Source organism: Protobothrops mucrosquamatus, unplaced genomic scaffold (genome assembly GCF_001527695.2).
Source record: "Protobothrops mucrosquamatus isolate PMUCROS unplaced genomic scaffold, P.Mucros_1.0 scaffold885, whole genome shotgun sequence".
Classification (NCBI taxonomy): domain Eukaryota; kingdom Metazoa; phylum Chordata; class Lepidosauria; order Squamata; family Viperidae; genus Protobothrops; species Protobothrops mucrosquamatus.
The window spans coordinates 47622-72195 of record NW_015387139.1 but is presented as its reverse complement, the minus strand read 5'-3'; the positions used below and the strand labels follow the sequence as shown (position 1 = coordinate 72195).

Genomic DNA, 24574 nt, shown 5'->3' with positions numbered 1-24574 from the left:
TTATGGAATATATTCATTATCTAAACCATTTTACTTTTCAGGGGCAACGTTGGCATCAGGGGAGTGGATTCTTTGGACGAAACTGGCAAGTAGGAGATGTAGTGGGCTGTATGATCAATCTGGAGGACAAGTCTATTATATTTACACTTAATGGAGAATTACTTATAACCAATAAAGGTTCAGAACTTGCTTTTGCTGACTTTGAAATAGATAATGGTAAGCTGATTCCTGACCTTTAGAATATATCACGGTCTTATCTTTCAGTTGTTTAATAGGAGTTAGTATAGGAATGTATAGTATACTACAGCCCAATGTAGTAAAGTATAACTACAGTTAGTAATTAAGAATAATAAATACTCCAACAATGAAAGCATTTTACTTAGCTGTTGTAGAATTTTCTTCTGTCATTGAACTGTGACTTTTTAATATATTGGTTACTATTTGGCAATTTTTTAATTTTTGTCAGTTACTTTCTGTTTGGTCTGTTACTTTCATTGGCTTATTCTGACAGTTGTACATAATCATGGAAATACAGCACTAATTAAAATGTGAAAAACACATATATTCTGAAGAAAAGTGTCTTAATCCACTGGAGACTCCTATTCAAGAAGAAAAGCTACTGAATACAATTAATACCTTCTGCAATAGGACATGGTTCTAAGTAGCATAGACTTCAATATATTCAGTATTTTTAATCTTGCAACCTCAAACAGATATAAAGCCTGCTGGCCTCAGTAGAATTCATGTTTGAATAGATACATTTAGTCAAGTATGTTAATGAATTGTAATAAATTCCATTTAAATTATGTTATCTAATTTACTGTTTGTCCTAATGAGCTGTTCATTAGGTTTTGTCATCATTGTAAAACTTTTTGAGTAATTTTTATTGTAAAAAAATCAGACTTGATGTATTTGCTGTTAATGATATGTATATTTGTATTAATTCCAAGAGGATTAATCAGTATGCGTGTTATGTGTATAATTAAACACATGCAAATACATATGCAGACATAAAATCCTATTAGGAGAAAGTGAGATCTCATAATAGCTTGTTTCTCCTAATAGCTTGTTTATCTCTTGTGGTGCAGTCATATGATCCATTCAGAGCATGCTAGGGACGATTGTAATTTTCTTATTTCTTTTCTTCCAAAGCTGTAAGACATTAGTTCCTAAGTTCTGATATATATAGCCATTTCAGTCACCTTCACTTAACTGCAATCCAAGCTATAATTTCCCATATTATATACCTTGTTCGCTACTCAGATGTACCCATAGATATTGTCCTACTCTATCCATGTAACTTTGATCAATTGAGAATTTTATATGACTTTTTAGAGATTCTGTGAAAGGTGCAGTTTCCTTATTTCCTATAGGTGATGTTATTTGTCTGGGTATATTATTAGATCTAATATTAGATATTAGATGTTTCAAGACTTCTCCCTTAAGAGGATTTTATAACATTGGATTATACTGTCATGTTTACTAGTCACCATTAGAAGCCATTATGTGACCAGTTTTAGTTTCATTGGAACTTATCTGGCATGAATAAACTAGGTACCCCAAATCTAGAAAATATCTTTCAAGCCAACATACTGTTGCCCACATCTCAACAATACAATGTAAATGAAATGTAGTGATTTGTTGTTCTAACCATTTAGTTTTGTCTGATTCTTGGCAACTTTGTAAGCAAGTACCTCTCCATGCTTTCCTGTAAAACACAGCTTTTTTCAATTGTTGGATGTTCATCTTTGTTTCAGTTTTGATGTTATGAAGCTGGCATGTTCTATGCTTGTTTCACTAACCATCATTGACTTCTCCAATGCATGCATGACATGGCCAAAGTAAATGAGATGTAGTCTTGTGATTTTGGCTTCTGATGATGTGTCTGTTTTTATATAATTCAGCAACTCTCTGTTGGTTGCTATGTCTGTCCATGTATACACAATAATTTACACCAGCACCACAGTTGAAAGGCATCAATTCTTCTTCAGTCAGCCTTTCTTAGTGTCCAACTCTCACACCCATACACCATTCAATGTAGTGATACTTAGAATTCTCCATTCATAGAAAAAGTACATAAATATATCCACATAAGGGTAGGTTTTACATCAGCTTTTCCTTTCTAACTGAAAGTATGTTCATCAGTAGGGCTTTCAGAGTAGTCATACAATCCTAGGAAGTGGTACAATTAATTTAATGAGTTTTGACAGATTCATGCCTCTGCACAATCCAATGCACCATTCATTTTTGAATTTATTGCGCTGCCCAGCTGTGTAAATCATGCCATTGAACTGTTTAACTGCTCCTTCTTATATACCACCTACTTTTTAGTAGTCATTATATTTTAACTATTTCAAAAAAAAAATATGGAAGAATAACAAAAGCCAAATAATATAATTCTTGAATGTTCTGTTCTACTGTATTACTGTTTGCCTAAAATCCCCACTGGACATGTTTAGATTCTTGTTATTTTATATTAATTGCTGCAGATCTAACAAGGTCCCCATTAGCTCTCTGCTTTACAGATAACCAATTCATGCCTATCTAATATTCTTGTTAGTGATTTTAACATCATCCTACTGCTTGTTATGGAAGCCTTCAGGCAGAGCTTTGTTATTAGACTTAAAAATGTTTTCATAAGACAATTTATATGTAGTTCAAGAAAAGCCACTTCTTTATTTTTTAAATTTGGGATACTTGGCTGTTGATTGTTAGGAAGGAAAGAAAGAAGGAAGGAAGGAAGGAAGGAAGGAAGGAAGGAAGGAAGGAAGGAAGGAAGGAAGGAAGGAAGGAAGGAAAGATCTGTTTATATGACACTTGATTATAATATTTCAATATAGTAAAGTTCTCACTGTTTGGACAAAATACTTTTAGTGGGTATACTTTAGTCATTGATTAATTATTTTTTATAATTTTTAAAAATCCTCAAAATATAAATAGTTTAATTAAACCTAAATGTGATCTAAATCTAAATCTAACTCCACTATAATCTCTTCTTGATACAGGTTTTGTTCCTATATGTTCACTGGGTTTGTCACAGATTGGCCGAATGAATTTTGGAAGGGATGCCAGCACTTTCAAATACTACACAATGTGTGGGCTTCAAGAAGGTTTTGAGCCTTTTGCTGTCAACATGAACAGAGAAGTCACCATGTGGTTTAGCAAACGCTTACCAACCTTTGTCAATGTGCCAAAAGGGCATCCTCATATTGAGGTAATACTAAATAGTAAGAAGAGCCATAACACCATTAAATATAATCTACAATTAAGTACTCTAATAGGTCTGAGGCAGTGGTGGAATTCAGCCGGTTCGCACCAATTCGGCAGAACCGGTAGCTAAGTTTTTGTTGCCCAGGACCAGAACGGACTTCCAGAAGCAGCATCCACACAGAGAACCGGTTGTTCACATATTTGAATCCTACCACTGTACATTTTGAATGTTGAGAACATCTCACGCAAATATTCAAAAAATGACAATCATGGGGGTTTGCAACCAGTCATAAAATGTAACAAGAAAGTAAGTCAGTGAAGCTGTTACTTGTACCCTTCTGATCGTACCCTTTTTTTTATCTTTGTCTTTTTTCCTTGGGAAGAGGCCACTGTCACCACCATGCTTAATTTCCAAGATTCCTGATGTGATCAGAGGGGCCTAAAATGGAGATTATACTGAAATTGGTACTTTATTCACTACAATGGAAATTTTTAATTTCCTTATGTGAATATGAAAACATATTTTTAAATATTAAACAAATTAAAATTAAATGGAACAGAGAGCCTATGAAGCATAAAAAAAGTTATTATCAGGCATGTTGATGAGCTCACCTCAATGTTGCCTATCTCTCCTTTGTGTCATTAAGAATTTATATTGACAATGTAATATAGGAGATAATTTAGTAAGTCTTATCATGGGTTGGTAGTGCTTTTTAAAAAAAAAATGCTTGAAAAAACAAATTTCTGATAATTTCAGGTTACAAGAATTGATGGAAACATTGACAATCCACCACGTTTAAAAGTTACTCATAAGACATTTGGAACACAGAATAGTAATGCAGACATGATATATTGTCGCTTGAGCATGCCAATTGAATTTCATTCATCTTTTACCTACAACCATGGTTTTGAATTTGAGGGTTTCTACAAAAGGTTAGATATATTTTCAGTCCTTTAACTGAAACCTATGTTTTAAATTCCATCTCCCTTTTTTACTTATGGAATTATTAGTTATTTCCACTTAGCTTGTATCCTTCTATGCGAAGTTCAAATCTTTATGCCAAAACAGAAGTCTTATTGATTCTGCAGCTAGTGATTTTCAGTGAACAGAAATACAAAGAGTCAGGAAACAGATCTATTCCAGGCACTGAAGATCTTGTTTCAAGTGTTATATTCTTCTCCCTATGCTATAGGCAGTGGTGGGATTCAGCCAGTTCGCACCACTTCGGCAGAATCAGTAGCTATTTTTTTGTTGCCCAGGCCCAGAATGGATTTCTGGAAGTGGCATCTACACAGAAAACCGGTTGTTCACATATTTGAATCCCACCACTGGCTATAGGTAATCCTTGTCCTTAGCATATATGATTTTTAATTAAAATAGTTACAGAAGTATATTCTGAGACTACCTGAATTTGTTTTTGAAGTGACAGAATTCATGCATTACTTTTCTGTTTTAATTCCATCTAGAATATATTTTATTCCATTCAGCATTCAGCATTCAGGTTAAAAAGTGCTTTTTCAGTTCTATTTTAGTGTTTTATATGGTCATTTAACTCTCTATTATGTTGATAATCTTATTGCAGAAAACAGAACCAGGAAATACCTATTCATACCACAACAGTAAGTATTTAGACTTTTAAAAAAAAATAATAATGGACTTATTGTATTGGCTTAGATGTTGCCCCAAATTAGAACATTTTAACTTAATTGAAACCAGTTCTGAGCAGTTAATCCAGTTATGTTCAGCTATATATTGGACTTTGATCCCTCTCCTACTGTAGTTCCAAACCATATTCTCCCATCTATTAGCTTCAATGCATAGCATCCCATTTTTCTAAGCAAGTTGCTAGCATGCTAGCATATATGTATGTATGTATGTATGTATGTACAGTATGTATGTATGTATGTATATGTGTGGGTGTGGGTGTGTGCATATGTACATACTGTATATGTATAAGATTGAGAAAAAAGTCCTCATTTATATAGTTAGTGGGTTTTATAATGAATAATTAGCAATTTCTGTAAAATTGAAAATCATATGTTAGTAGAATTCTGCACTGCTTTGAGTAACTGTCCTTTGATAAGCAAAATATTTTTTCTATACAAGCAACTCATGCTGATTCTATCAATGAAGTCTTTGATTTTCTCTATTTGGTGTGGAATAAATTTTCTCTAAGAAAGTATTGTATTAATATTTATATTTGTCATTCCAGTATTACTACTTAGTGAAGATCTTTGCTGGTCAAGACCCGTCTTCAGTCTGGATTGGTTGGGTAACTCCTGACTACCACTTTTACAGTGAACATTTTGACCTAAATAAGAATTGCACAGTAACAGTTACTTTGGGAGATGAAAGAGGGAGAGTCCATGAAAGGTTTGGGCTTAGAAATTACCTAATGAATAAATTCCTTCTTTCCTCCCTTCCTCCCTCCCTCCCTCCCTTCCTCCCTCCCTCCCTCCCTCCTTCCCTTCCTTCCTTCCTTCCTTCCTTCCTTCCTTCCTTCCTTCCTTCCTTCCTCAGGAACAATTATCATTAAATCAATATTTGAACCATAATGTATGCTCTGTATCAATAACAATACTTAGCAATTACTTTATCAAAGACAACAATTCACTCTTTTTCTTGAATATATTATCTAAACACTCATTACTTTGTGGTATAAACTATAGCAATCCATGATTTGGATAATCAACTCTTTAAAGTCACTCTGACTTTAAATTCAATTAAAATTTAATTATGGAATAGTATTTTCATAAATTAACCAACAGTTGGTATAAAAAAATCTTTAAAAAATTGCTTTGTATTAGTTATTTGAAAAATAAGCATTTAAATGGAGCTTTTGGCTGATCCTTGAAATACAAAATAAATTGGATTTTAATAAATCCTTAATTATTATAGATGTCCAATGCCTGATGTTCATTGAATTTACTTTCTAAACATTGGTAATAATTACCAGATGGTTTATGAAAACTATAAAACCTTCTTGTAGAATATCTGTAACTTCAGACCCAGCAAATCCAAACATTTTTTTTATTTATTTTATTTATCAAATTTCTATAACTTATTTCTGCTTTTTCTCTTTCCATGGAATACAATATGCTATTCCACATAAAATATATATTTAAATAAAGTTTTGGGCAATACTTAAGATTCACTTTCTGGTTGCTTTCTTTCAGTGTAAAACGTAGTAATTGCTATCTGGTTTGGGGAGGAGAATCATTTGTTAATTCTCAAAGATCAAATCGTGGTAATGTTGATCTAGAAATTGGATGCCTTGTCGAATTAGCTACTGGAATGTTGTCATTCACAGCCAATGGAAAAGAACTGGGAACTTTCTATCAGGTATCAGTATTTTTTTCCAGAAATTTCTACTTTTCATGTTTTGATAATGTGAATTAATGTTTTATGAAAATATAAACATCTATGTTTATATTGATTAGGTTGTACATGCTCAGTTGTGTGATGAATTTTGACTGCACCATTTTAATTTTATGAATTTATGAATTTATAATTTTAATTATGAAATATTAGAAGAAAATAATCCAGACTCCCTCAAATCTGCTGGTTAATCATTTGAAATTATATTGGAGTTTCTGCATATATTATATACAGCAAATTCTAGCTCACATTGATGTATTCATGAACTGATACTGGTTGTGGAGAATGCAATTGTTTATAACCAGAGTTATGATGTAAGGGTATTATCTAATATGTGTGTTTAATTGGAGAGCAAAATATTATAGATTGGATGTTGAAAATGCATTATCGCTGTATCCTGTTATGGAATCAGTCCGATAGTTACTATTTGAAGAAAATAATAACAGCCTTTATTTAAAAAAAAAATTAAACTAAATCTATAGATAGGTCTACCTGAGGATTAAAATTCACCACCATGCTAGTCAAAACAGGCTGCTGTTTATATCAATCCTATACTTAAAGTCTAACCAATTTTTGTTGCAATTTCCTCTGAGAAAAAGGCTGTCATTTCTTGTGAAAAAATAATGATTCTGCCTGTGACATTCTCTTCTACTTCAGTAAGGTGGAAGATTAAAACTGAGGATGAAGTTAGTAATGCAATATTTGGGGAGATATGTGTTGAACAGAAAATAAACCTGATAATGAAATATAAATTATGAAGCAAATATTATATGATTTATATGAAGATATTATGAAGCAAATGTTATACAATTCCTATGAAGACAAAACAATTTGAATATTTTGGGTGGTGGAAGATATGGTGTTTGGATAAAACATTAACTATTACAATACAAGCACAGAACAAAACTATTAAAGGATAATTGTTAACAGTTTTGAATTCTTACTCAGAGTCTTTTTCCTACATTGTTCCTAGGTGTATAGCAAATAATAATAATAATAATAATAATAATAATAATAATAATAATAATAATAATAATAATAATAATAATAATAATAATAATAATAATAATAATAATAATATATTTCAAACAAATGGCTGTCCAGTCTCTTCTTAAAAACTTCCAGTGTTGGAGCATTCACAATTTCTGGAAGCAGCTTGTTCCACTGATTAATTGTTCTAACTGTCAGGAAATTTCTCCTTAGTTCTAGGTTGCTTCTAGAACAGAACAGAACAGAACAGAATAGAGCTGGAAGGGACCTTGGAGGTCTTCTAGTCCAGCCCCCTGCTCGGGCAGGAGAACCTATATCATTTCAGACAAGTGAATGTCTAGTCTCTTCTTAAAAACCTCCAGGGATAGAGCACCCACAATTTCTGAAGGAAAGCTGTTCCATTGGTTAATTGTCCTCACTGTTAGGAAGTTTCTCCTTAATTCTAGGTTGCTTCTCTCTTTGGTTAGTTTCCAACCATTGTTTCTTGTCTTGCCCTCTGGTGCTTTGAATAATAGCTTGACTCCTTCTTCTTTGTGGTAACCCCTGAGATATTGGAACATTGCTATCATGTCACCCCTAGTCCTTCTCTTCATTAAACTAGACATATCCAATTCCAGCAACATACCCAATTCGTAGTAGTAGTATTTGTGGTCTCTGCCATTATACATATGATTTTATTTCTGCTTATAGTACTGTTCTTTTGTTCATTATATTTCTATACTGCCAGATGTCTGGAATATCCCAAAGGTTTTTAATCAGACTGTAATCCTCATTCAACTGCACTTGTCTAGAGGCAAACAACTATTGTTTTAGCAGCACAGAAGCAATATTTTGAGAATTTTGCATCTATATTTCCTCAGATAGTTTAGATGTAAAGATCTCAAACTCAGCTCTAATAATAATAATAATAATAATAATAATAATAATAATAATAATAATAATAATAATAATAATAATAATAATAATAATAATGATAAAATTGGAAGGGACCTTGGAGGTCATCTAGTCCAACCCCTGCTCAGGCAGGAAACCCTATACCATTTCGGACAAATGGCTGTCCAGTTTCTTCTTAAAAACTTCCAGTGTTGGTGCATTCACCGCTTCTGGAGGCAGGTTGTTCCACTGGTTAATTGTTCTAACTGTCAGGAAGTTTCTCCTTAGTTCTAGGTTGCTTCTNCCCCCTATACTATACCTATACATTTGGTTTTTCTTGCCTAAATGTAGAACCTTACTTTTTTCACCACTGAATTTCATTTTGTTAGATAGCGCCCAGTGTTCAAGTCTGTCAGATCCTCCTGTATCTTAAGCCTGTCTTCTGGAGTGTTGGCTATTCCTGCCAGCTTGGTGTCATCTGCAAATTTGATGAGTTCCCCATCTATCCCCTCATCCAAATCATTGATGAAGATGTTGAAGAGCACTGGGCCCAGAACAGAGCCCTATCCTTAGACTTCAGACAAAACCGTCATATAAACATCTTCCTTTTCTCTCTCCCTCCCCCCAGCGTTCTCCAAGGAATCAATAATATCTTTTGTTTGTTTGTTTGTTTGTTTGTTTGTTTGTTTGTTTGGCACAAGCCTGCTGATGTGGTTCCTCTGACATAAATTGTGTCTTGTCTCCTGCACCTTGTTACAGTGCTTAGTTAATACTTTTTCTCAGATTTTGCAATGTATCATCTGCGATTGAATCAATTATTTTAGTGTGTTTAATGAGCAATAGCAAAGTAATGAGCATTTTGGAAAAAGAGTACTCATCATATAGAGCGGAGCTTGTGGCATAATATCCCACCCTTTGGCATTCTTGATATTTTACAGTTCTGTAAATGTGGCAGAATCCATTCAATTCTCAGTTTCTGCCCCTTGAGAATACACTTGACCAATGAAGTTTTAGACAGTCACCATAACAACATTCCTACCCTCTTCACTTCGATGATTATTTTTTAACCTTAAATTTCAGAAATGCTTATTTCTACATCACCACACTGTTTGGGGTTTTTATTTGGAGACTAGTATTAACTAATCTCAATACTAACTTTTCATTTTGATTCTTCCAGTGCCCATAGTCTTCACACATAAGATAGAAGTAAATAGTGACTGTCTTTTTCTGGCTCCAGACAATAAAGCTTTAAATATTGATTCTAAGGTTCATTCCAGTATCTTCTACACCTATTCTTTTCTTTACAAATTAGGTTTGTATGTCAACCAGGTTAAATCCTCCCAGAGCTCATTGCCATATATCAAATTTATAGGTGTGGTAATTGATTTTATCTAGGACAAGATTTTCTTGCATATTCAAATGGTTTATTATGTCACCTCTCTGTATTTGGCTCTTCAGAACATCAGGTACGCTTAATTTTGAAGATTTTCAGCCTAAAGGCAGCAAATATTTGCCATCATTCACCTTTCCCTTTGACCTTGTAATAATGGTTTATCAAGGTGGTATTTCAATAAGACATAAATTTAAGGGCATACTTTTTTTCTAAATGGATTACAGTGTTCTTCCATGTTTGTGCCCAATCTTTTTTAACACTAAGACTTTAATCAAGATGTGTGACAGTAAAATCAGATTTATTACATTCATTATCTGTAAGCTTTGTATCTAATGACATGGAACATCATCAGTTTATTTATGGCTTTGCATGTATTTCTGCCTAGAATTAATGTGTATTTTCTAAAGCTTTGGTCTAGAGTGTGGAATTTGTATTCTTCAGTTTTTTCCATTTCAGGATTTATACTCAGATGATACTGAGGTTTTTGATTCCATGACTGTTCATTTTGAAAATAGCTTTTCTGGTTGAGCCAGTCAACTACAATATTTGTTCTACTGACAATTTTATCTTGTTTACCATATATAGGTAAAAGGGAAAATATAAGTCATTAGTCAGACACATGACACCACCACCACCACCATTAGCAGCCTTGAGCAGTAGACAGGCAGAATGTAGATAAAATAAAATAGTTTCCATCTTATCCAGAAAATGGTGATATCCATTTTCTTCTATGATTGACATACTATGAATGTTTCACTGTTTATTGTTTCATCTGTGCAGTTCTCCTACAATTCTCCCTTCAGTCCCATGCTCCTTTCCTTCCCGTCCCTTCCCTTTGCATAGAGAATTATTTTTTATAATTTAAAATTGCTAAAACTCAAAATTAAAAATAAGTGTTTGCTTTTTTTAAGAAAAGGTGAATTGAACAAATTTGGCTTCATAAGTATTCATGTTTGCTCATTTGGGAATGATGCTTCAATCCCCTCCAAAACCTGATCCCACTTCTTAATTTATTTTGTAATGTAATATCTATTTTCATTTTGCAATTAGATAAAATACAATAGGTGGGACAGTTGTATTTATATACAGGATCTGCATTCAGAAATGTCTCTAAGAACCAAATTGTGAAAGAAAGGATTTGCTCAACCTATTTGTGTTATGTACACATATCAGACACCATGTGCACCCAGGTGATATTTTTTTTCTTATCTATGGACATGGTTTTAATAGAAATATGTATAACTATTATATCATAAGCTTAAGCACACAGAACCAAATAGAATCTGTCCATGATTTATGAATATTAGTGTATACTCTAGAGAAGCAGAGCAAATTGGCCATCATCCCAAAGTAGGATTTGAAAAGTGATTATTATAATGCAGGCATTATTTTATAATCATTAGCAGAATGGAGGCCATTTGCACTGATATGTTTTCAATTCCTTTTAAGATGTGATTTTTCACATTTTAGGTGCAATGTTTTTTCTTTATTTATTAGATTCCCCTCATAAATAATTCACTGTTTTATTGCAGAGGGATTATACTTAAAGTGCAAAGTAAAAGGTGTGTATATGGATATATTTTTACAACAGATTTTATTCTAATTCATTCCTGCATTATACTCATTTTCTGGAGTCATTTAAATCCGTCTTCCAGTAACAAAATCACTCTGGTCTCTGGATACAACTTGTAGCAAAACATTTCTTGATCTCCTATATTCATTTAATTTTCTAACTGCTGGAATCTGTATTTTTTAATATTCTGAACAGCTGGCACCATGCTTATTTTACTTATTTCCGTGATGGCATCACATGTCAGGATTTTATTGTCAGTGCAGTATGCTGGGAACACTGCTGCTATCAATATAATCCTAGGCCAAAATCTATCACATTTTGTACTATTTCAGGATTGCATCCTTTTATGTGAATATTTATTTATTGACTTAAGTATTCTGTTGTTGAAATGATTTTAGAAATATATCATTACACAGTTTTTTTTCACATGTGCTGCTAATAGGCTTATATTGCATTTTAATTCTATTTTTCAGGTTGAGCCAAACACAAAACTATTTCCAGCTGTTTTTTTACAGCCTACGAGCACAAACCTGGTACAGTTTGAACTGGGTAAATTAAAGGTATTTTTTAATCAAATTACCATCAATAGATGTTGTGACTTTTAAGTAAATTCAAAGAGGCAAACTGTGTTAACTAGTCAATATATCTGCAGAGTATTACCTAAAAATAACTTCAATTATTGTTAAGCAAAGTGATTCATGAATAATCACAGGCAAATATTTAGCCTTGGGGCTAATCTCTGCTTCTATTATCTCCTTCCCCAAACAATATAGAGTTGCAGGATAGCATTTGGAAGATAATATTTTGGAAAACTGTAGTACCTTATTACATGAGCGCAGTAATGGCTCTCTCATATTTAGGGAATGTGAACCAAATTGTTTTATATTTAGTTAGGAAAATAAACTTAGGACCCTATAGCAATAGCACTTACACTTATATACCGATTGACAGTGCTTTACAGCCCTCTCTAAGCAGTTTACACAGTCAGCCTATTGCCCCCAACAATCTGGGTCCTCATTTTACTGACCTCGGAAGAATGGAAAGCTGAGTCAACCTTAAGCCGGTGAGAATTGTACTGCTGGCAATCGGCAGAATTAGCCTGCAATACTGCTTTCTAACCACTGGGCCACCATGGCAGTATGGTGCTATTTGATAAGATATCCTTCCATATACGGGGCAAACTCCATCTACATCAGTGGTTCTCAACCTTTTTAATGCCGCGACCCCAACCGGTCGTAAGTTGAGGACTAAACCGGTCGTAAGTTGAGGACTAAACCGGTCGTAAGTCGAGGACTAAACCGGTCGTAAGTCGAGGACTACCCAACCGGTCGTAAGTCGAGGATTTTCCCTGCCCGGGAGCGCCGCGCATGCGTAGTTCCACCCCCTGCGCTGGCCGAGGCGTAGCTGGCAAGCGGCAGAGACGGAGCAGGCCGACCACCAGCTGGCCCAGCCCAAGGGAGGTAAGGCACCCGCTGGAAAAGGGGAAAAAAATGGCAGACAAAAAAATGGCGGATAAAAAAAATGGCGGACAGTCTTGCTTGGCGACCCCCATGAAATGGTCGATCGACCCCAAATGGGGTCCCGACCCACAGGTTGAGAACCACTGATCTACATTATATGACATCTCATATTAAATTTGCTACATTACCCCAAGATGGCTTTGCTAACCTCTGTACCATTATGGTGCCTATTAAATGTGTGTGAACCATTGTTCCATTCCTTTCATATCTGCTTAAGAGTATTGGCAAATAAGGATGAAGAAAAAGGAACAGTACAGATAATTTGTTTTTCTTTCTAACCCACCTCCTGAGAATAAAATCAATGGAACTAGTTCTCTACATTTATTTAACAAACACACACACATAGTACATTATGCATGCAGAGTATTATTATTATTAAGGTTCAATTCAGAAAGTTTAAATTTCCATGTATGATTTTCTAGAACACCATGCCTTTATCAGCTGCAATTTTTAAAAGTGAAGAGAGAAATCCCATTCCTCAGTGCCCTCCTCGGCTGGATGTTCAAACACTCACACCGGTTGTCTGGAGCAGAATGCCAAACAGTTTCCTGAAAGTAGAGACTGATCGTGTCAGTGACCGCCATGGATGGCTAGTACAATGCCTGGAATCATTGCAAATGATGGCCCTTCATATTCCAGAAGAAAACAGGTATATATATATATATATATATATTTAAAAATCATAGAATGTATGAGTTGGAAGTTATAAGTCAACTAGTCCTACTGTTCCTAAACCATTTCCAGAGATTGGCATTTGCTCTTTATTTGAAAACTTCCACTGAGGAGGAATTCTAGGCAGATCCCATCATCAGGAATTTTAATTTATTCTAATTTTCATCCTGAATCTCCTTTTAATTTCAGTCTGCTAATCCTAATCCTTCTCTCAGTTTTAACAGAGAAGAGGCCCATCTCATTATATGTAACCTTTTAAGTTTTTGTAATTCTCTTATTTTTCCTTCGTCTTCTCTTCTGCATTCTCAACACACCTATATCTTCAGATATTACTCACAGACTTGGTTTCTAGAGCCCTTTCTGTTAAATCCTTGGATTCAATGACTAGTACAACAGGCATTGTGTGAACCAAATGTTTTCTTTAATGGCACTTAGAGTCATACAGGGAAAACGGAGATTCACAGGCCTCCTGCTTCTTCCTCTGCTTCAACCACCAACAACAAACAAGAACAGTCCGGGTAAAGTTGCTACTGCTCGCGCGCGCTTCCTTGCGCATGCGTGCAGGCTGTCGCCAGTTTGTCTGGCCCCCGGGCAGCTTCTGCAGCCCATTGCCATGGCAACTGCCCGGGCTTGCTTGCTGCAAGTCCCGGGACACAACACTTTCCATTCATTTTGAATAGAATAGAGCTGGAAGGGACCTTGGAGGTCTTCTAGTCCAGCCCCCTGTTCAAGCAGGAGAACCTATGCCATCTCAGAAAAATGTGACTGTCTAGCCTCTTCTTAAAAATGTCCAGTGATGGAGTGCCCATGATTTCTGGAAGCAAGCTGTTCCACTGGTTAATTGTCCTCACTGTCAGGAAGTTTCTCCTTAATTCTTGTAGTTCTCCAATGAGCCTGCTCCTGGTTCTTTCAAAAAGGTAGTATAATACTGTATATAATACTCCAAGTGTGATGTAACCATAACATGGCAGTTAATGATTATTTCTCATGATTAGACACAGTTTTCTGGTGGTGCATCCAAAATAACATTGGCTGTCTTACTGTTATACTGTTGCATAATGATATTTGCACATATTGAGCTGATGGTCTACTACTGCTACTGCTACTACTATTCCTAAATCTTTCTCACACGTAAGTTTTAACAGTCAATCCACAAATTGATATTGCCTGCTAGATTTATTTATTTATGTAGCCATTTACTTTTATTTATTTTTTGTTATTTATCTAGAAAATTTATATGAACACCTAATTTATTATATTCATAGTTATACCAAATCACAATTCTTGCAGTATTTTGTGACTTTCTGTTTAGATTATAACAAATCCAAACCCAAAAAAATCTCTAAAAATACACACACACTTGTTTAAAAATTTCATTGAACCCTTGATCAAGAAATTAGTTTATTTTTAGAAAATAACATTGGCCAATTAAAGTTGGAGTGAAAGACATAGAATTTCTAGCCCTGTAAAGTGCTATGGGGTGGTATACAAGCTTAAATGCTATTACTATGATATTGCTATCATTATGAAGTAGATGTCTTAATTACTGTTTGAGATGCTAAGTCACTGTTGCTTTTAACTACATAAACAATCATGACATCATGTATACACTAAAAAGAAAACAAAAAAACATCTAAAATGTCAGATATGCAGTACTTACCAACTTATTTCAAAATTTAGAGTTGAAAGCTCTGCTTGATTAGAAATCCAAATGATATTATATTTTTTGAAAATATAAGTTTTTGTTACTTATCATTTAAAAGAATTAGAAGTGGCATGAACTCTTATATTATCAGGTGCTACATTTTTTTTATTTTCATTGATTGTATCAAGACATGAATGTTAATAATAGCAATAACACTTAGACGTATATACTGCTTCATAGTGCTTTATAGCACTCTCTAAGCAGTTTACAAAGTCAGCATATTGCCTGCAACAATCTGGGCCATCATTTTACTGACCTCAGAAGGATGGAAAGCTGAGTCAACTGTGAGCCCCATCAGGATCGAACTCCAGGCTGTAGGCAGAGTTTGCCTGCATTACTCCAGTTTAACTACTGCATAGGGCTCGTACAGTACAGGCTTACATTTTTCTCTCCAAGTATCTAACAATGTATACTTAATAAAAGGAAACATGCTTTAGAATTTATTTTTGTTTGTTTTGTTTTTGTATCATTACAGGTGTATTGACATATTGGAATTATGTGAACAAGAAGATTTGATGAGGTTCCACTATCATACTTTAAAGCTATATAGTTCTGTTTGTGCTCTGGGTAATAATAGAGTAGCTCATGCTCTTTGCAGCCATGTGGATGTTTCCCAATTATTTTACACAATAGATAATCGGTATTTGCCTGGACTTTTAAGGTCTGGATTCTATGACTTGTTGATTAGCATTCATTTAGAATATTCCAAGGAAGCAAAACTCATGATGAACAATGAATTTATCACTCCTGTTACAGATGAAACCAGAAAAATCCGATTATTTCCAGAGGGATCAAAGAAACATGGCTTGCCTGGAGTTGGACTTAGCACATGCTTGAAACCAAAGTTTAAATTCTCTACTCCTTGTTTCATTTTGTCCAATGATGATCATCAAAAGCCTAGTCCAGAGATACCACTAGAGATCCTTAAGACAAAGACTATAAGCATGTTGACAGAAGCAGTCTACTGCAGTGGAGCACATATACGAGACCCTGTTGGAGGGAAAGTTGAATTCCAGTTTGTTCCTGTCCTGAAACTTATAGGAACTTTGCTTAGGATGGGAGTTTTTGATGATCATGATGTTAAACAGATTTTGCTTCTGATTGAACCATGTGTATTTGGTGAGAGCAAAGAAGACGTAATGGAGCAAGCAGAGAAAGAGGATGTTAGCCAAATAGAAGAAAAAGCAGTAGAGGCTGGTGAAAAGGCCATTAAGGAAACTAAGACCCCGATAAAGGGCTTGCTGCAAACAAGATTGCCAGAGTCAGTTAAACTTCAGGTATATTATGTTACTGAAACACCACATACAGTATTCCACTGTGTTCTCAGTTTTTCATTAGTCCTAATATATAACTTGGAATAAATCAATTCTATCTATTTATCCTTGATAAATGAGAAAAATACATATTTATAATATTTATTAGTACAAAGAACTGGAAAACATGGTGAAGTAGATATATTTACACTGATTCTCCTCCACTCTTGTGTAATTCATACATGCATATTAATAGGCAAATGAGAGACTGGGTTGAATAGAAATAGCTATCACTAGATTTGCAAATATGGTATGTGTGCAAAGACATACAAGCATTTGCATGGTTACAATAGGTAGGCTGAAGCGGCAGTTAAACTATTATAATTGCTATAGATATTGGCGTCTGGAGTGTTATCCAGATCCTAAAACCTTTACTCATGAATGTGCCATTTTATTGCAGAAAAAGGTATTTTTAAAACTAAAAAGAAAGCTAGGAAATTTGGATCAGAGTAGTATTGGTCCAGATGTGGCTATCAAGCTGTCAGTCACTGTCCTCGTCACTTGTTTGTTCAGTGGATTATATCTGGAAGGAGAGGGCCACTCCCAGATTTTCTGATTACTACATCCTAGGAAAATGTAGATTTATAGATTCAGTAATGCTGTTGAATGAAATGTAACAATGTTTATTTCAACTGGAAAATTCCTTACACTAGTGAAAGGACAGTTTGGATTCAACTAAGTCTCCTTTTTCATTGACCACAAAATTGAATTTCCACATATAATGATGTGTATTGCCCTCAGATTTAGAACTGTATGAGACCAATATATATAATTCACCTGTATATTTCATTTATTCTTTCATATTAGATGTGTGAGCTGCTCAATTACTTCTGCGACTGTGAGCTGAAACACAGAGTGGAAGCTATTGTGTCATTTGCAGATACCTTTGTCTTAAAGCTACAGTATAATCAGAAATACAGGTATAATGAACTGATGCAAGCCTTGAATATGTCTGCCGCGCTGACTGCCAGGAAGACAAAGGAATTTCGCTCTCCTCCTCAAGAGCAGGTAGATGAAGATCATTCGTCTGTTCTAGCAGGAAGTATAGAAACAGAGAAAAGAGCAAAACCTTCAATAACCTTAAAATGCAGCATCTATTACAAAGCTCTCTCCCCTATACAAAAACCTGAGCAATATTTCTTTACTATCCAGTAATAGTGTAGAATTAGAATAAAGAAAGCTGTCGCTTTAAACTTTCAAACTTTTTTTTTTAGTTTTCAACAGAATTTCTGAGAGTTATAAAAAGGGATTTAATTTAGGAATTTAGAAAACTGTATTGCTATATCTTATTGGCAACATTATAGATTGTTGGACAACACTATATCCAAAATTATTGGAATGCTATTTAAAATATCTAGCATTTCTAATGCTGGCCATACAAATAGAAGGAAAGAGAATAAAAACATAATCCTGTGTTAAAAAAGAAATGGAAGAAAAAGGAAAATTATTAGTGGCCTATCTCTCACAGCTGTTGATGAGTTTTCAAAAAAAATGTTCTTCTAATGGATTGAAACAAAAGTTAAGGTGAAAATCTGAATATAGTACAACCCTAGTTCTAATTTTAATGTTATAATTTCAGATTAATATGCTACTGAATTTTCAGTTGGGGGAAGATTGTCCTTGTCCAGTGGAGATTCGGGAAGAGCTATATGAGTTTCATGATAAGCTCCTAATTCATTGTGGTAGGTAGAAGGCATTTATTTTGGTGAGTGGTCATATTGTTCCTGTGAATTGTTTGTCTGTGAAACATTACTACTTACAGATCTTCCATTGTTATTGTATTTTTATGGGAAACCTAATATAGGCAAAATAAAATATATTTCCAATATAAAAAATAATTTGAATGATTACATATTTTTGTAGCAATAGATCACACTGAGTTGGTTCTCAACATTTCTCATTTTCCTCAGAAAAAATGAAGTATCTCTTAGATGGAGCTTAACTCCTATTATTATTATATGGATATGTCCATGTAGTTTCTTGATAGCAGAATAAGAAATGGTTTGTTATTGCTGTTCAATAGGAAACTTTTTTCAGCCATTAATATTTCAATTGGTAATCTTCCATCAAAGTGTTGATCAGATCCAATCTATTTAATATTTTCAAGATTAATTAAGGTCAGTTGGGTGCTACCACCTGCTGCCACTTATTAATTTCCTTTACATAATTTAATGTCCACTGTCCTGTTTTGGGCCTGGAATCTCCAGAATCCACACAGTACAGTATGGTTATCTTCAATTTCCAATTACTTTTCCTATTCCTGATGCTTCTTCTGTCTTCAATAAGTCCATAACAAAACTGAGCTACATTTCAGTCTAGTTGGTTCATTGAGCAATCACTATATAGTCAAATGAAAATTATTAAAATCCTCATTCAAGCAGTTACCTCACCTGTCCCACTCATTAGGGTTTATTATGTTTTTTTGCAATGAAGTTTCCTGATCCTTTTTTATTTTCACTGGCAGCCCTTCCTTGAAGAATTATGCTTGTTTAATTACTGCATAAGACGCATAAAGATGGTTCTTTGATTATTAGAATATTGCTAATGTATTATTTTTGTTCTTATTACCTTCTAGGTATTCCATTAGAAGAAGAAAAAGAAGAGGAAGAAAATATTTCATGGGCTGGAAAACTATGTTCTTTGATATATAAAATAAAAGGAATACAAAAAACAGAAAAGAGAGAGGCAACAGAAGAAGAAGAAAAATATCCTAGTAAGAATTTAAATTCATAGCAGTATTCCTTAAACTAAATGATAGCTGTGGATGAACTATAACTTTGCAACGTCTCATGCACAAGAAGTGCTATCTCACAGGGAAGAAGAAATCTAGAGTCCAGTTCATCTGGAATTTAAATTAAGGAATGAATCAGCTATCCAGTCTAGAACTATGCCATATGTCAGGGGTGTCAAACTGCCAGCCCGGGGCCGGACGCGTCACCAGAAGGCGCACCCACCCCATTGCCAACAATGGCAAAACCGTCCCAATACATTGTGCGACGTCACATGACATCGTGAGTTTGACTTGTCTGCCATATGTCATGGTTCCATTTTAGGTATGGACTTACAAGCCCCAAACTGATGAGAGTTCTAAATTAGTATTAGATTCAGGTTGATCAAATAATGGGCTGAAGGAATACAGACCTGTTCTATCAATTTATTTATGAAAGGAAGCTTTTTACTGGAGAAGGGATGTAATTGGTATGGTTTTACTGCTGTTATCTATGATGTTTTTGTTTAATTTTAGATTTTACCAGGGATGTTTGAATCACTGTGAAAGTTAGTTTGCAGAGGAGATAATAAAGTTTCTTGATCTCCATTTCTGATAATAGGAAGACAAAATATAACACTATGTATAACTTTTTTATAACAAAAGAAATGCTTTTTTCTTGGTCTGGGGACAGTATTATAATCTCACATAGATTTCTTCGAAGAATATAACCACTTTTTTTGTGAACAGACCATTCAACAGAGCCGTGGTGAAACACCTCTTATGTGTGTAGTACATTTTCTTCTGGGATCAGAGTCCAGAGATAGATACTCTTCAGCTTAATTAAAATTGTCTCATTTTAGATAGAGAAAATTTTGATAAAGAAAAGGAACAGCATATTCAAAAGATATTTTTCTTATCTTGTTGAACAATGTCTACACCAGCAACTTTAAGATGGGTAGACTTCAACTGACAGAATTCCCTAGCCAGGATGGGAATTGAAGTCCACTCATCTTAAAGTTGCTGAGAAACGCTGTCCTAGCTGTCTCTCTCAGGACTAAAAGAATAAAATAGTCTAATAAAAATAGCTTACCCCCTGAAGATATAATAAATTAGTTCAAAGAACCTGCCTTTCCACCTCACTGCCTACCTCAGACTCTAATTGCCCATGTTTGTCTGCAAAGACTGGTGTTCTAACCAGATCTAATGAATCATTAAATTCGGGATAAGATGATAGGCACTGCATCTTTCCTTTGAGCTGCTACCCTAATGCTTTTACAATAAACTTTCCAAACTTCCTGCTGAAAAAGCAATTAAAGCTAGGTCTACAATGCTATTTTTGTAGGAGTTCTTTTGTGTATGTTTTTTTAAAGGTATGATCTGCTATGACATGAGCTTTTTCCCTTAAATTTATCTCTCTTTTAATATTTTGTTTTGAAACCAAGCTGAGTGTTATTTGGTTGGAATGAAAAGGTGTATCTGAACATTTGAAGCATCTTTGCCAAATGTTGGTCTTATCTAGTAAACCAAGATAAAGATTGGCCTTTATCAATTTATTAATTTATCCGTTTATAATTTACTTATGTGCAAGGGCTTATGCTGCTTAAGTAAAAATGAATTAAGTGATTTGCAGCAGCATACTGCGTGGACAGGAAGAATTAAGGGAATTTTCTTTATGCAACAGTCTGAAAATAATCAATAAGTCACTTTCAGGCATTTAAGAAACCTCCCATTTTTGCTGTATGTATGGAACTCCATCTTAAAATTCTTCCTAGGAATTTGAATATCACAGTTTCATCTTTCCTCGTGCATAGAATTTAGAGGGATTCTTTTGGTTTTACCTATGAGGATTTTGCATGATTCACCTTTCTTTTAATTCCTAGTAGAACTGTAGAGTTTTAATAAACCTTGGGACTATATCTTTAGCCTAAAGTAGGTGAAAGTGCCATTTTTTATATGTTAGCTTTTCATTCTCCAATAAATCTGTTCTATAAATCTGTATTCGAAAGTATAGCTCTGTATAAATCTACAGTTCTACAGTTCCTTGAATTCAGTAGCACATATTTGAGGGAAAAAAGAATAAAATGATCCTGAAGTGATGGACAGTGTAAATGATGGCAAGTTGGAGTTTTGTTTACTGCCGTCAAAAGCCAGATATTAGGAAACACAGAAGAGTATGAGTACGTGGCTTGAATGTCTATTCGAATGGGGTGATGTGCATTTGAATTTCATGAATAGAAGTATCTCCTGTATCAGTAATACTGCCACTTGTTCTCCTTTTATTGCAAAAGGGGTAATCATTGACTTCTTCCCTCATTCAAGGGTATCCACAAGAGATTAAGAGAAGGCAGATAACAACAAGCATACATGTTGTTAGCCTGAAAATGATGCAATTTAGCTACATAAGGTCATGCATAATTGGCAGGGCTGTGACTACCAGCTGTTCCCACCCAAGATGAAATTCTAAATCCTAAACTCTTTAAGTAAACCTTGCTAATTAAAATTTCAGATTCCTTAATTACAGCAAGTTTTTAACAAGCTTTTCGTGTCAAGAATAGTTTGTATTTTTTGTTTTTAAACTTTTCCCTTTCATCTCAGCTTCTCTGAAAGAGCTGATATCTCAAACTATGGTTCGCTGGGCACAGGAAGATCAGATTCAAGATCCAGAATTAGTTCGCATTATGTTTAACTTACTTCGAAGGCAGTATGATAGCATTGGTGAGCTGCTGCAAGCTCTGAGAAAATCTTATACTATAAGCGCTGCCTCTGTGCAAGACACAATCAACTTATTAGCAGCATTGGGACAAATTCGTTCACTTCTCAGTGTCAGAATGGGAAAAGAAGAAGAACTGCTGATGATTAATGGCCTAGGGTAAGAAATAAATATTTTAATGCCTTAAAATACAGTTAAAACATTAAGCTTTATTGATTCTTAGTTATGACGTACTCCATGCCCATTTTTCAACCTGACTGGTTTTGTTACAAGACTTTCAGATAGTCATTGGTGCGGGATTTTCTGTGGCAAAGGTCCTCCAGGGCCTAAGGTGCAAGATTTTTTTCAAACCACCTTTATTGATCAAATAACACCCTATTAATGTTCTAACAGGCAAGTAACCTTCTTGTTTTCATATTAAAGTTAGTGCACGCCATCCCATGAAGACCTGAAGGATTAAGATGGGAACAGATTGTCCCTGCTATGTGATTGTTAAAAGTCAACACTGACTTGAGGCACATTATCAATACTATTTCACAATAGGTCAGAACTATTCACCTGTTTCATTTCTGATTTTTTTAAAGTCAATGCACTTATATCCTTTTAAAACTCACATACACATGTGCAATTTTAAGGAATGAAGTTATAAGAGAGTAGCTTAATCCCTCCCTTTCTAGGAGTCCTGATTCTGATTAAAAATGGGAACAAAACAAGCAATGTTTTTGAAGCTCCTCCACATAATGAATGTAATTGAAGATTTAATCCTGAATTCTTTTTCTGTTTTAACAATCTGATTTAGATTTAAAAGAACTTATCTGTGCAAACTTTGTCTCTTATTATTGAGCATGACCTCAGCAAGGTTGTCTTTCTTATGACACTAAACTTGTAATCTCTGTTACCACCTTAGAATTAGAATGTATTCTAATATTCTTTTCTAATATGTTTTGAATTTTGGAACTGAAAATGGTGCTGCTTTAAAATAAATAAAATTACTACCTTTCTTTTTTTTCTCACTTAGAGATATAATGAACAACAAAGTATTTTATCAGCATCCTAATCTCATGAGAGTCCTGGGTATGCATGAGACAGTTATGGAAGTAATGGTAAATGTGCTTGGAGGAGACAAATCTCAGGTAATTTCGTTAATATTTGTGGTGTTTCATGCTTACTATAAGTAAGAGGTATAGTATAAGTATGCTATGCACATGTAATAAAGTGCAACCTATTGACTGAATCCAAAGTGCCATGAATTGAATGGATATCAATCTATACAGGTAAGCCAACAACCACACAAGGGATCACAGCACAATAAACCATTGTTGACTCATTTCTGACACAAAAAGGAGAAAACTACTTAAAATAGGGAGATGATAAACAGATACAATATTCATTGTACAGTAGAGTGGCAGTTCAGTCTTTTCAATTCAAATAAAAACTTATGAAACGAAGCTTCACTGAAAAAAGAAAATTTATTCCATTTTAGACCGAGAGCTGCTGCTGTTATTAATCTCTGTTTTAGTTTGCTCTGTCTTATGAATGGCTGTTTGCTTATCTGTATACACTGTAATCTGTATTTATTATAAATTCATTATAAAATGAAATTTAGTTCATCATTAGATTGTATCTATAACCTGTCAAAAATTAGTTTATATCATATACTTGCCTCTTTATGCTTTTGTGATTATTAGAGGAAGTTTGATAGTAATGGATTACATATTTTGTTCTTCAAATATTTAGTGTGAAAATAATTTCACATGACTTTCTCATAACCAAATCTGAAAGTAGAAATAAAATCACAAGATTTCTGCTATATTTTTTCTAATATGTGACACTATGTTCCACTGTGAAGCTAATTACTTATTTTTAAGACCGTTGGCTGAATGTCACAAATCCTGCAATGTAGTTATACAAATGTGATATACATATTGTTAAAAAATGAAATGCTTTTAATTTAATGCAGATAACAAAAATGGGAGGAAATGATACTTTCTCACTGAGAAAAAAATAAGACATGTTCCCATTTTAATTCTTTTCTCAGACGCAATCAGATGATACAGTGTTAAAGTTAGTAAGAAAAAAATCCTCATAAAATAATTGCCTGCTATCAACAAGATTTGGTGCAATAGAGTACCATTTATTTTTATTCAAGCTGCTGAATTCTAAAGTAATTTTAATGCAGATACTTTAGGAGGTTTAATGATTACTGTGGTGCTCTGCAATTTGACACTTGAATGATTGTGGCATTTTTCTCAAAAATGTAAATGACTAATGTTTTAAGATGTCAGGAAAAAAATTGCTAATGGCTTTGAGTATTGACCCAGACATGTCCTCCATAATGCAAATGCTTTTAATATTAGATAGAAATTGCTGGGTTTTCACATCTGTTACTACATACATAATAATGTAGAAATATTTTGAATTTCTCATAAATATTTGGATGATTGAGAGATAACTTCTCCAAAGTCAGCTAATGATTTTGTTGACTTGAACCTGGCTTTTCACAGTCCAAATCCAGCACTTTAATCA

At 34.2% G+C, this 24574-nt stretch overlaps 1 protein-coding gene across 1 annotated transcript in view; it reads left to right on the top strand.

Annotated features, from left to right (window-relative positions):
* Nucleotides 1–24574, top strand: part of LOC107290407 (ryanodine receptor 3-like) — a gene marked incomplete at its 3' end in the record, with an annotated part of 194223 nt that overhangs the window by 122384 nt on the left and 47265 nt on the right. The window contains exons 27-41 of the mRNA XM_015819286.1: nucleotides 42–216; nucleotides 3006–3214; nucleotides 3968–4143; nucleotides 4794–4830; nucleotides 5197–5199; nucleotides 5424–5584; nucleotides 6388–6553; nucleotides 11892–11978; nucleotides 13361–13587; nucleotides 15791–16592; nucleotides 17436–17636; nucleotides 18208–18310; nucleotides 19204–19341; nucleotides 21934–22207; nucleotides 23067–23181. Of these exons, the coding sequence (XP_015674772.1) occupies nucleotides 42–216; nucleotides 3006–3214; nucleotides 3968–4143; nucleotides 4794–4830; nucleotides 5197–5199; nucleotides 5424–5584; nucleotides 6388–6553; nucleotides 11892–11978; nucleotides 13361–13587; nucleotides 15791–16592; nucleotides 17436–17636; nucleotides 18208–18310; nucleotides 19204–19341; nucleotides 21934–22207; nucleotides 23067–23181 (2874 nt within the window). The remainder of the gene's footprint in view (nucleotides 1–41; nucleotides 217–3005; nucleotides 3215–3967; nucleotides 4144–4793; nucleotides 4831–5196; nucleotides 5200–5423; nucleotides 5585–6387; nucleotides 6554–11891; nucleotides 11979–13360; nucleotides 13588–15790; nucleotides 16593–17435; nucleotides 17637–18207; nucleotides 18311–19203; nucleotides 19342–21933; nucleotides 22208–23066; nucleotides 23182–24574) is intronic.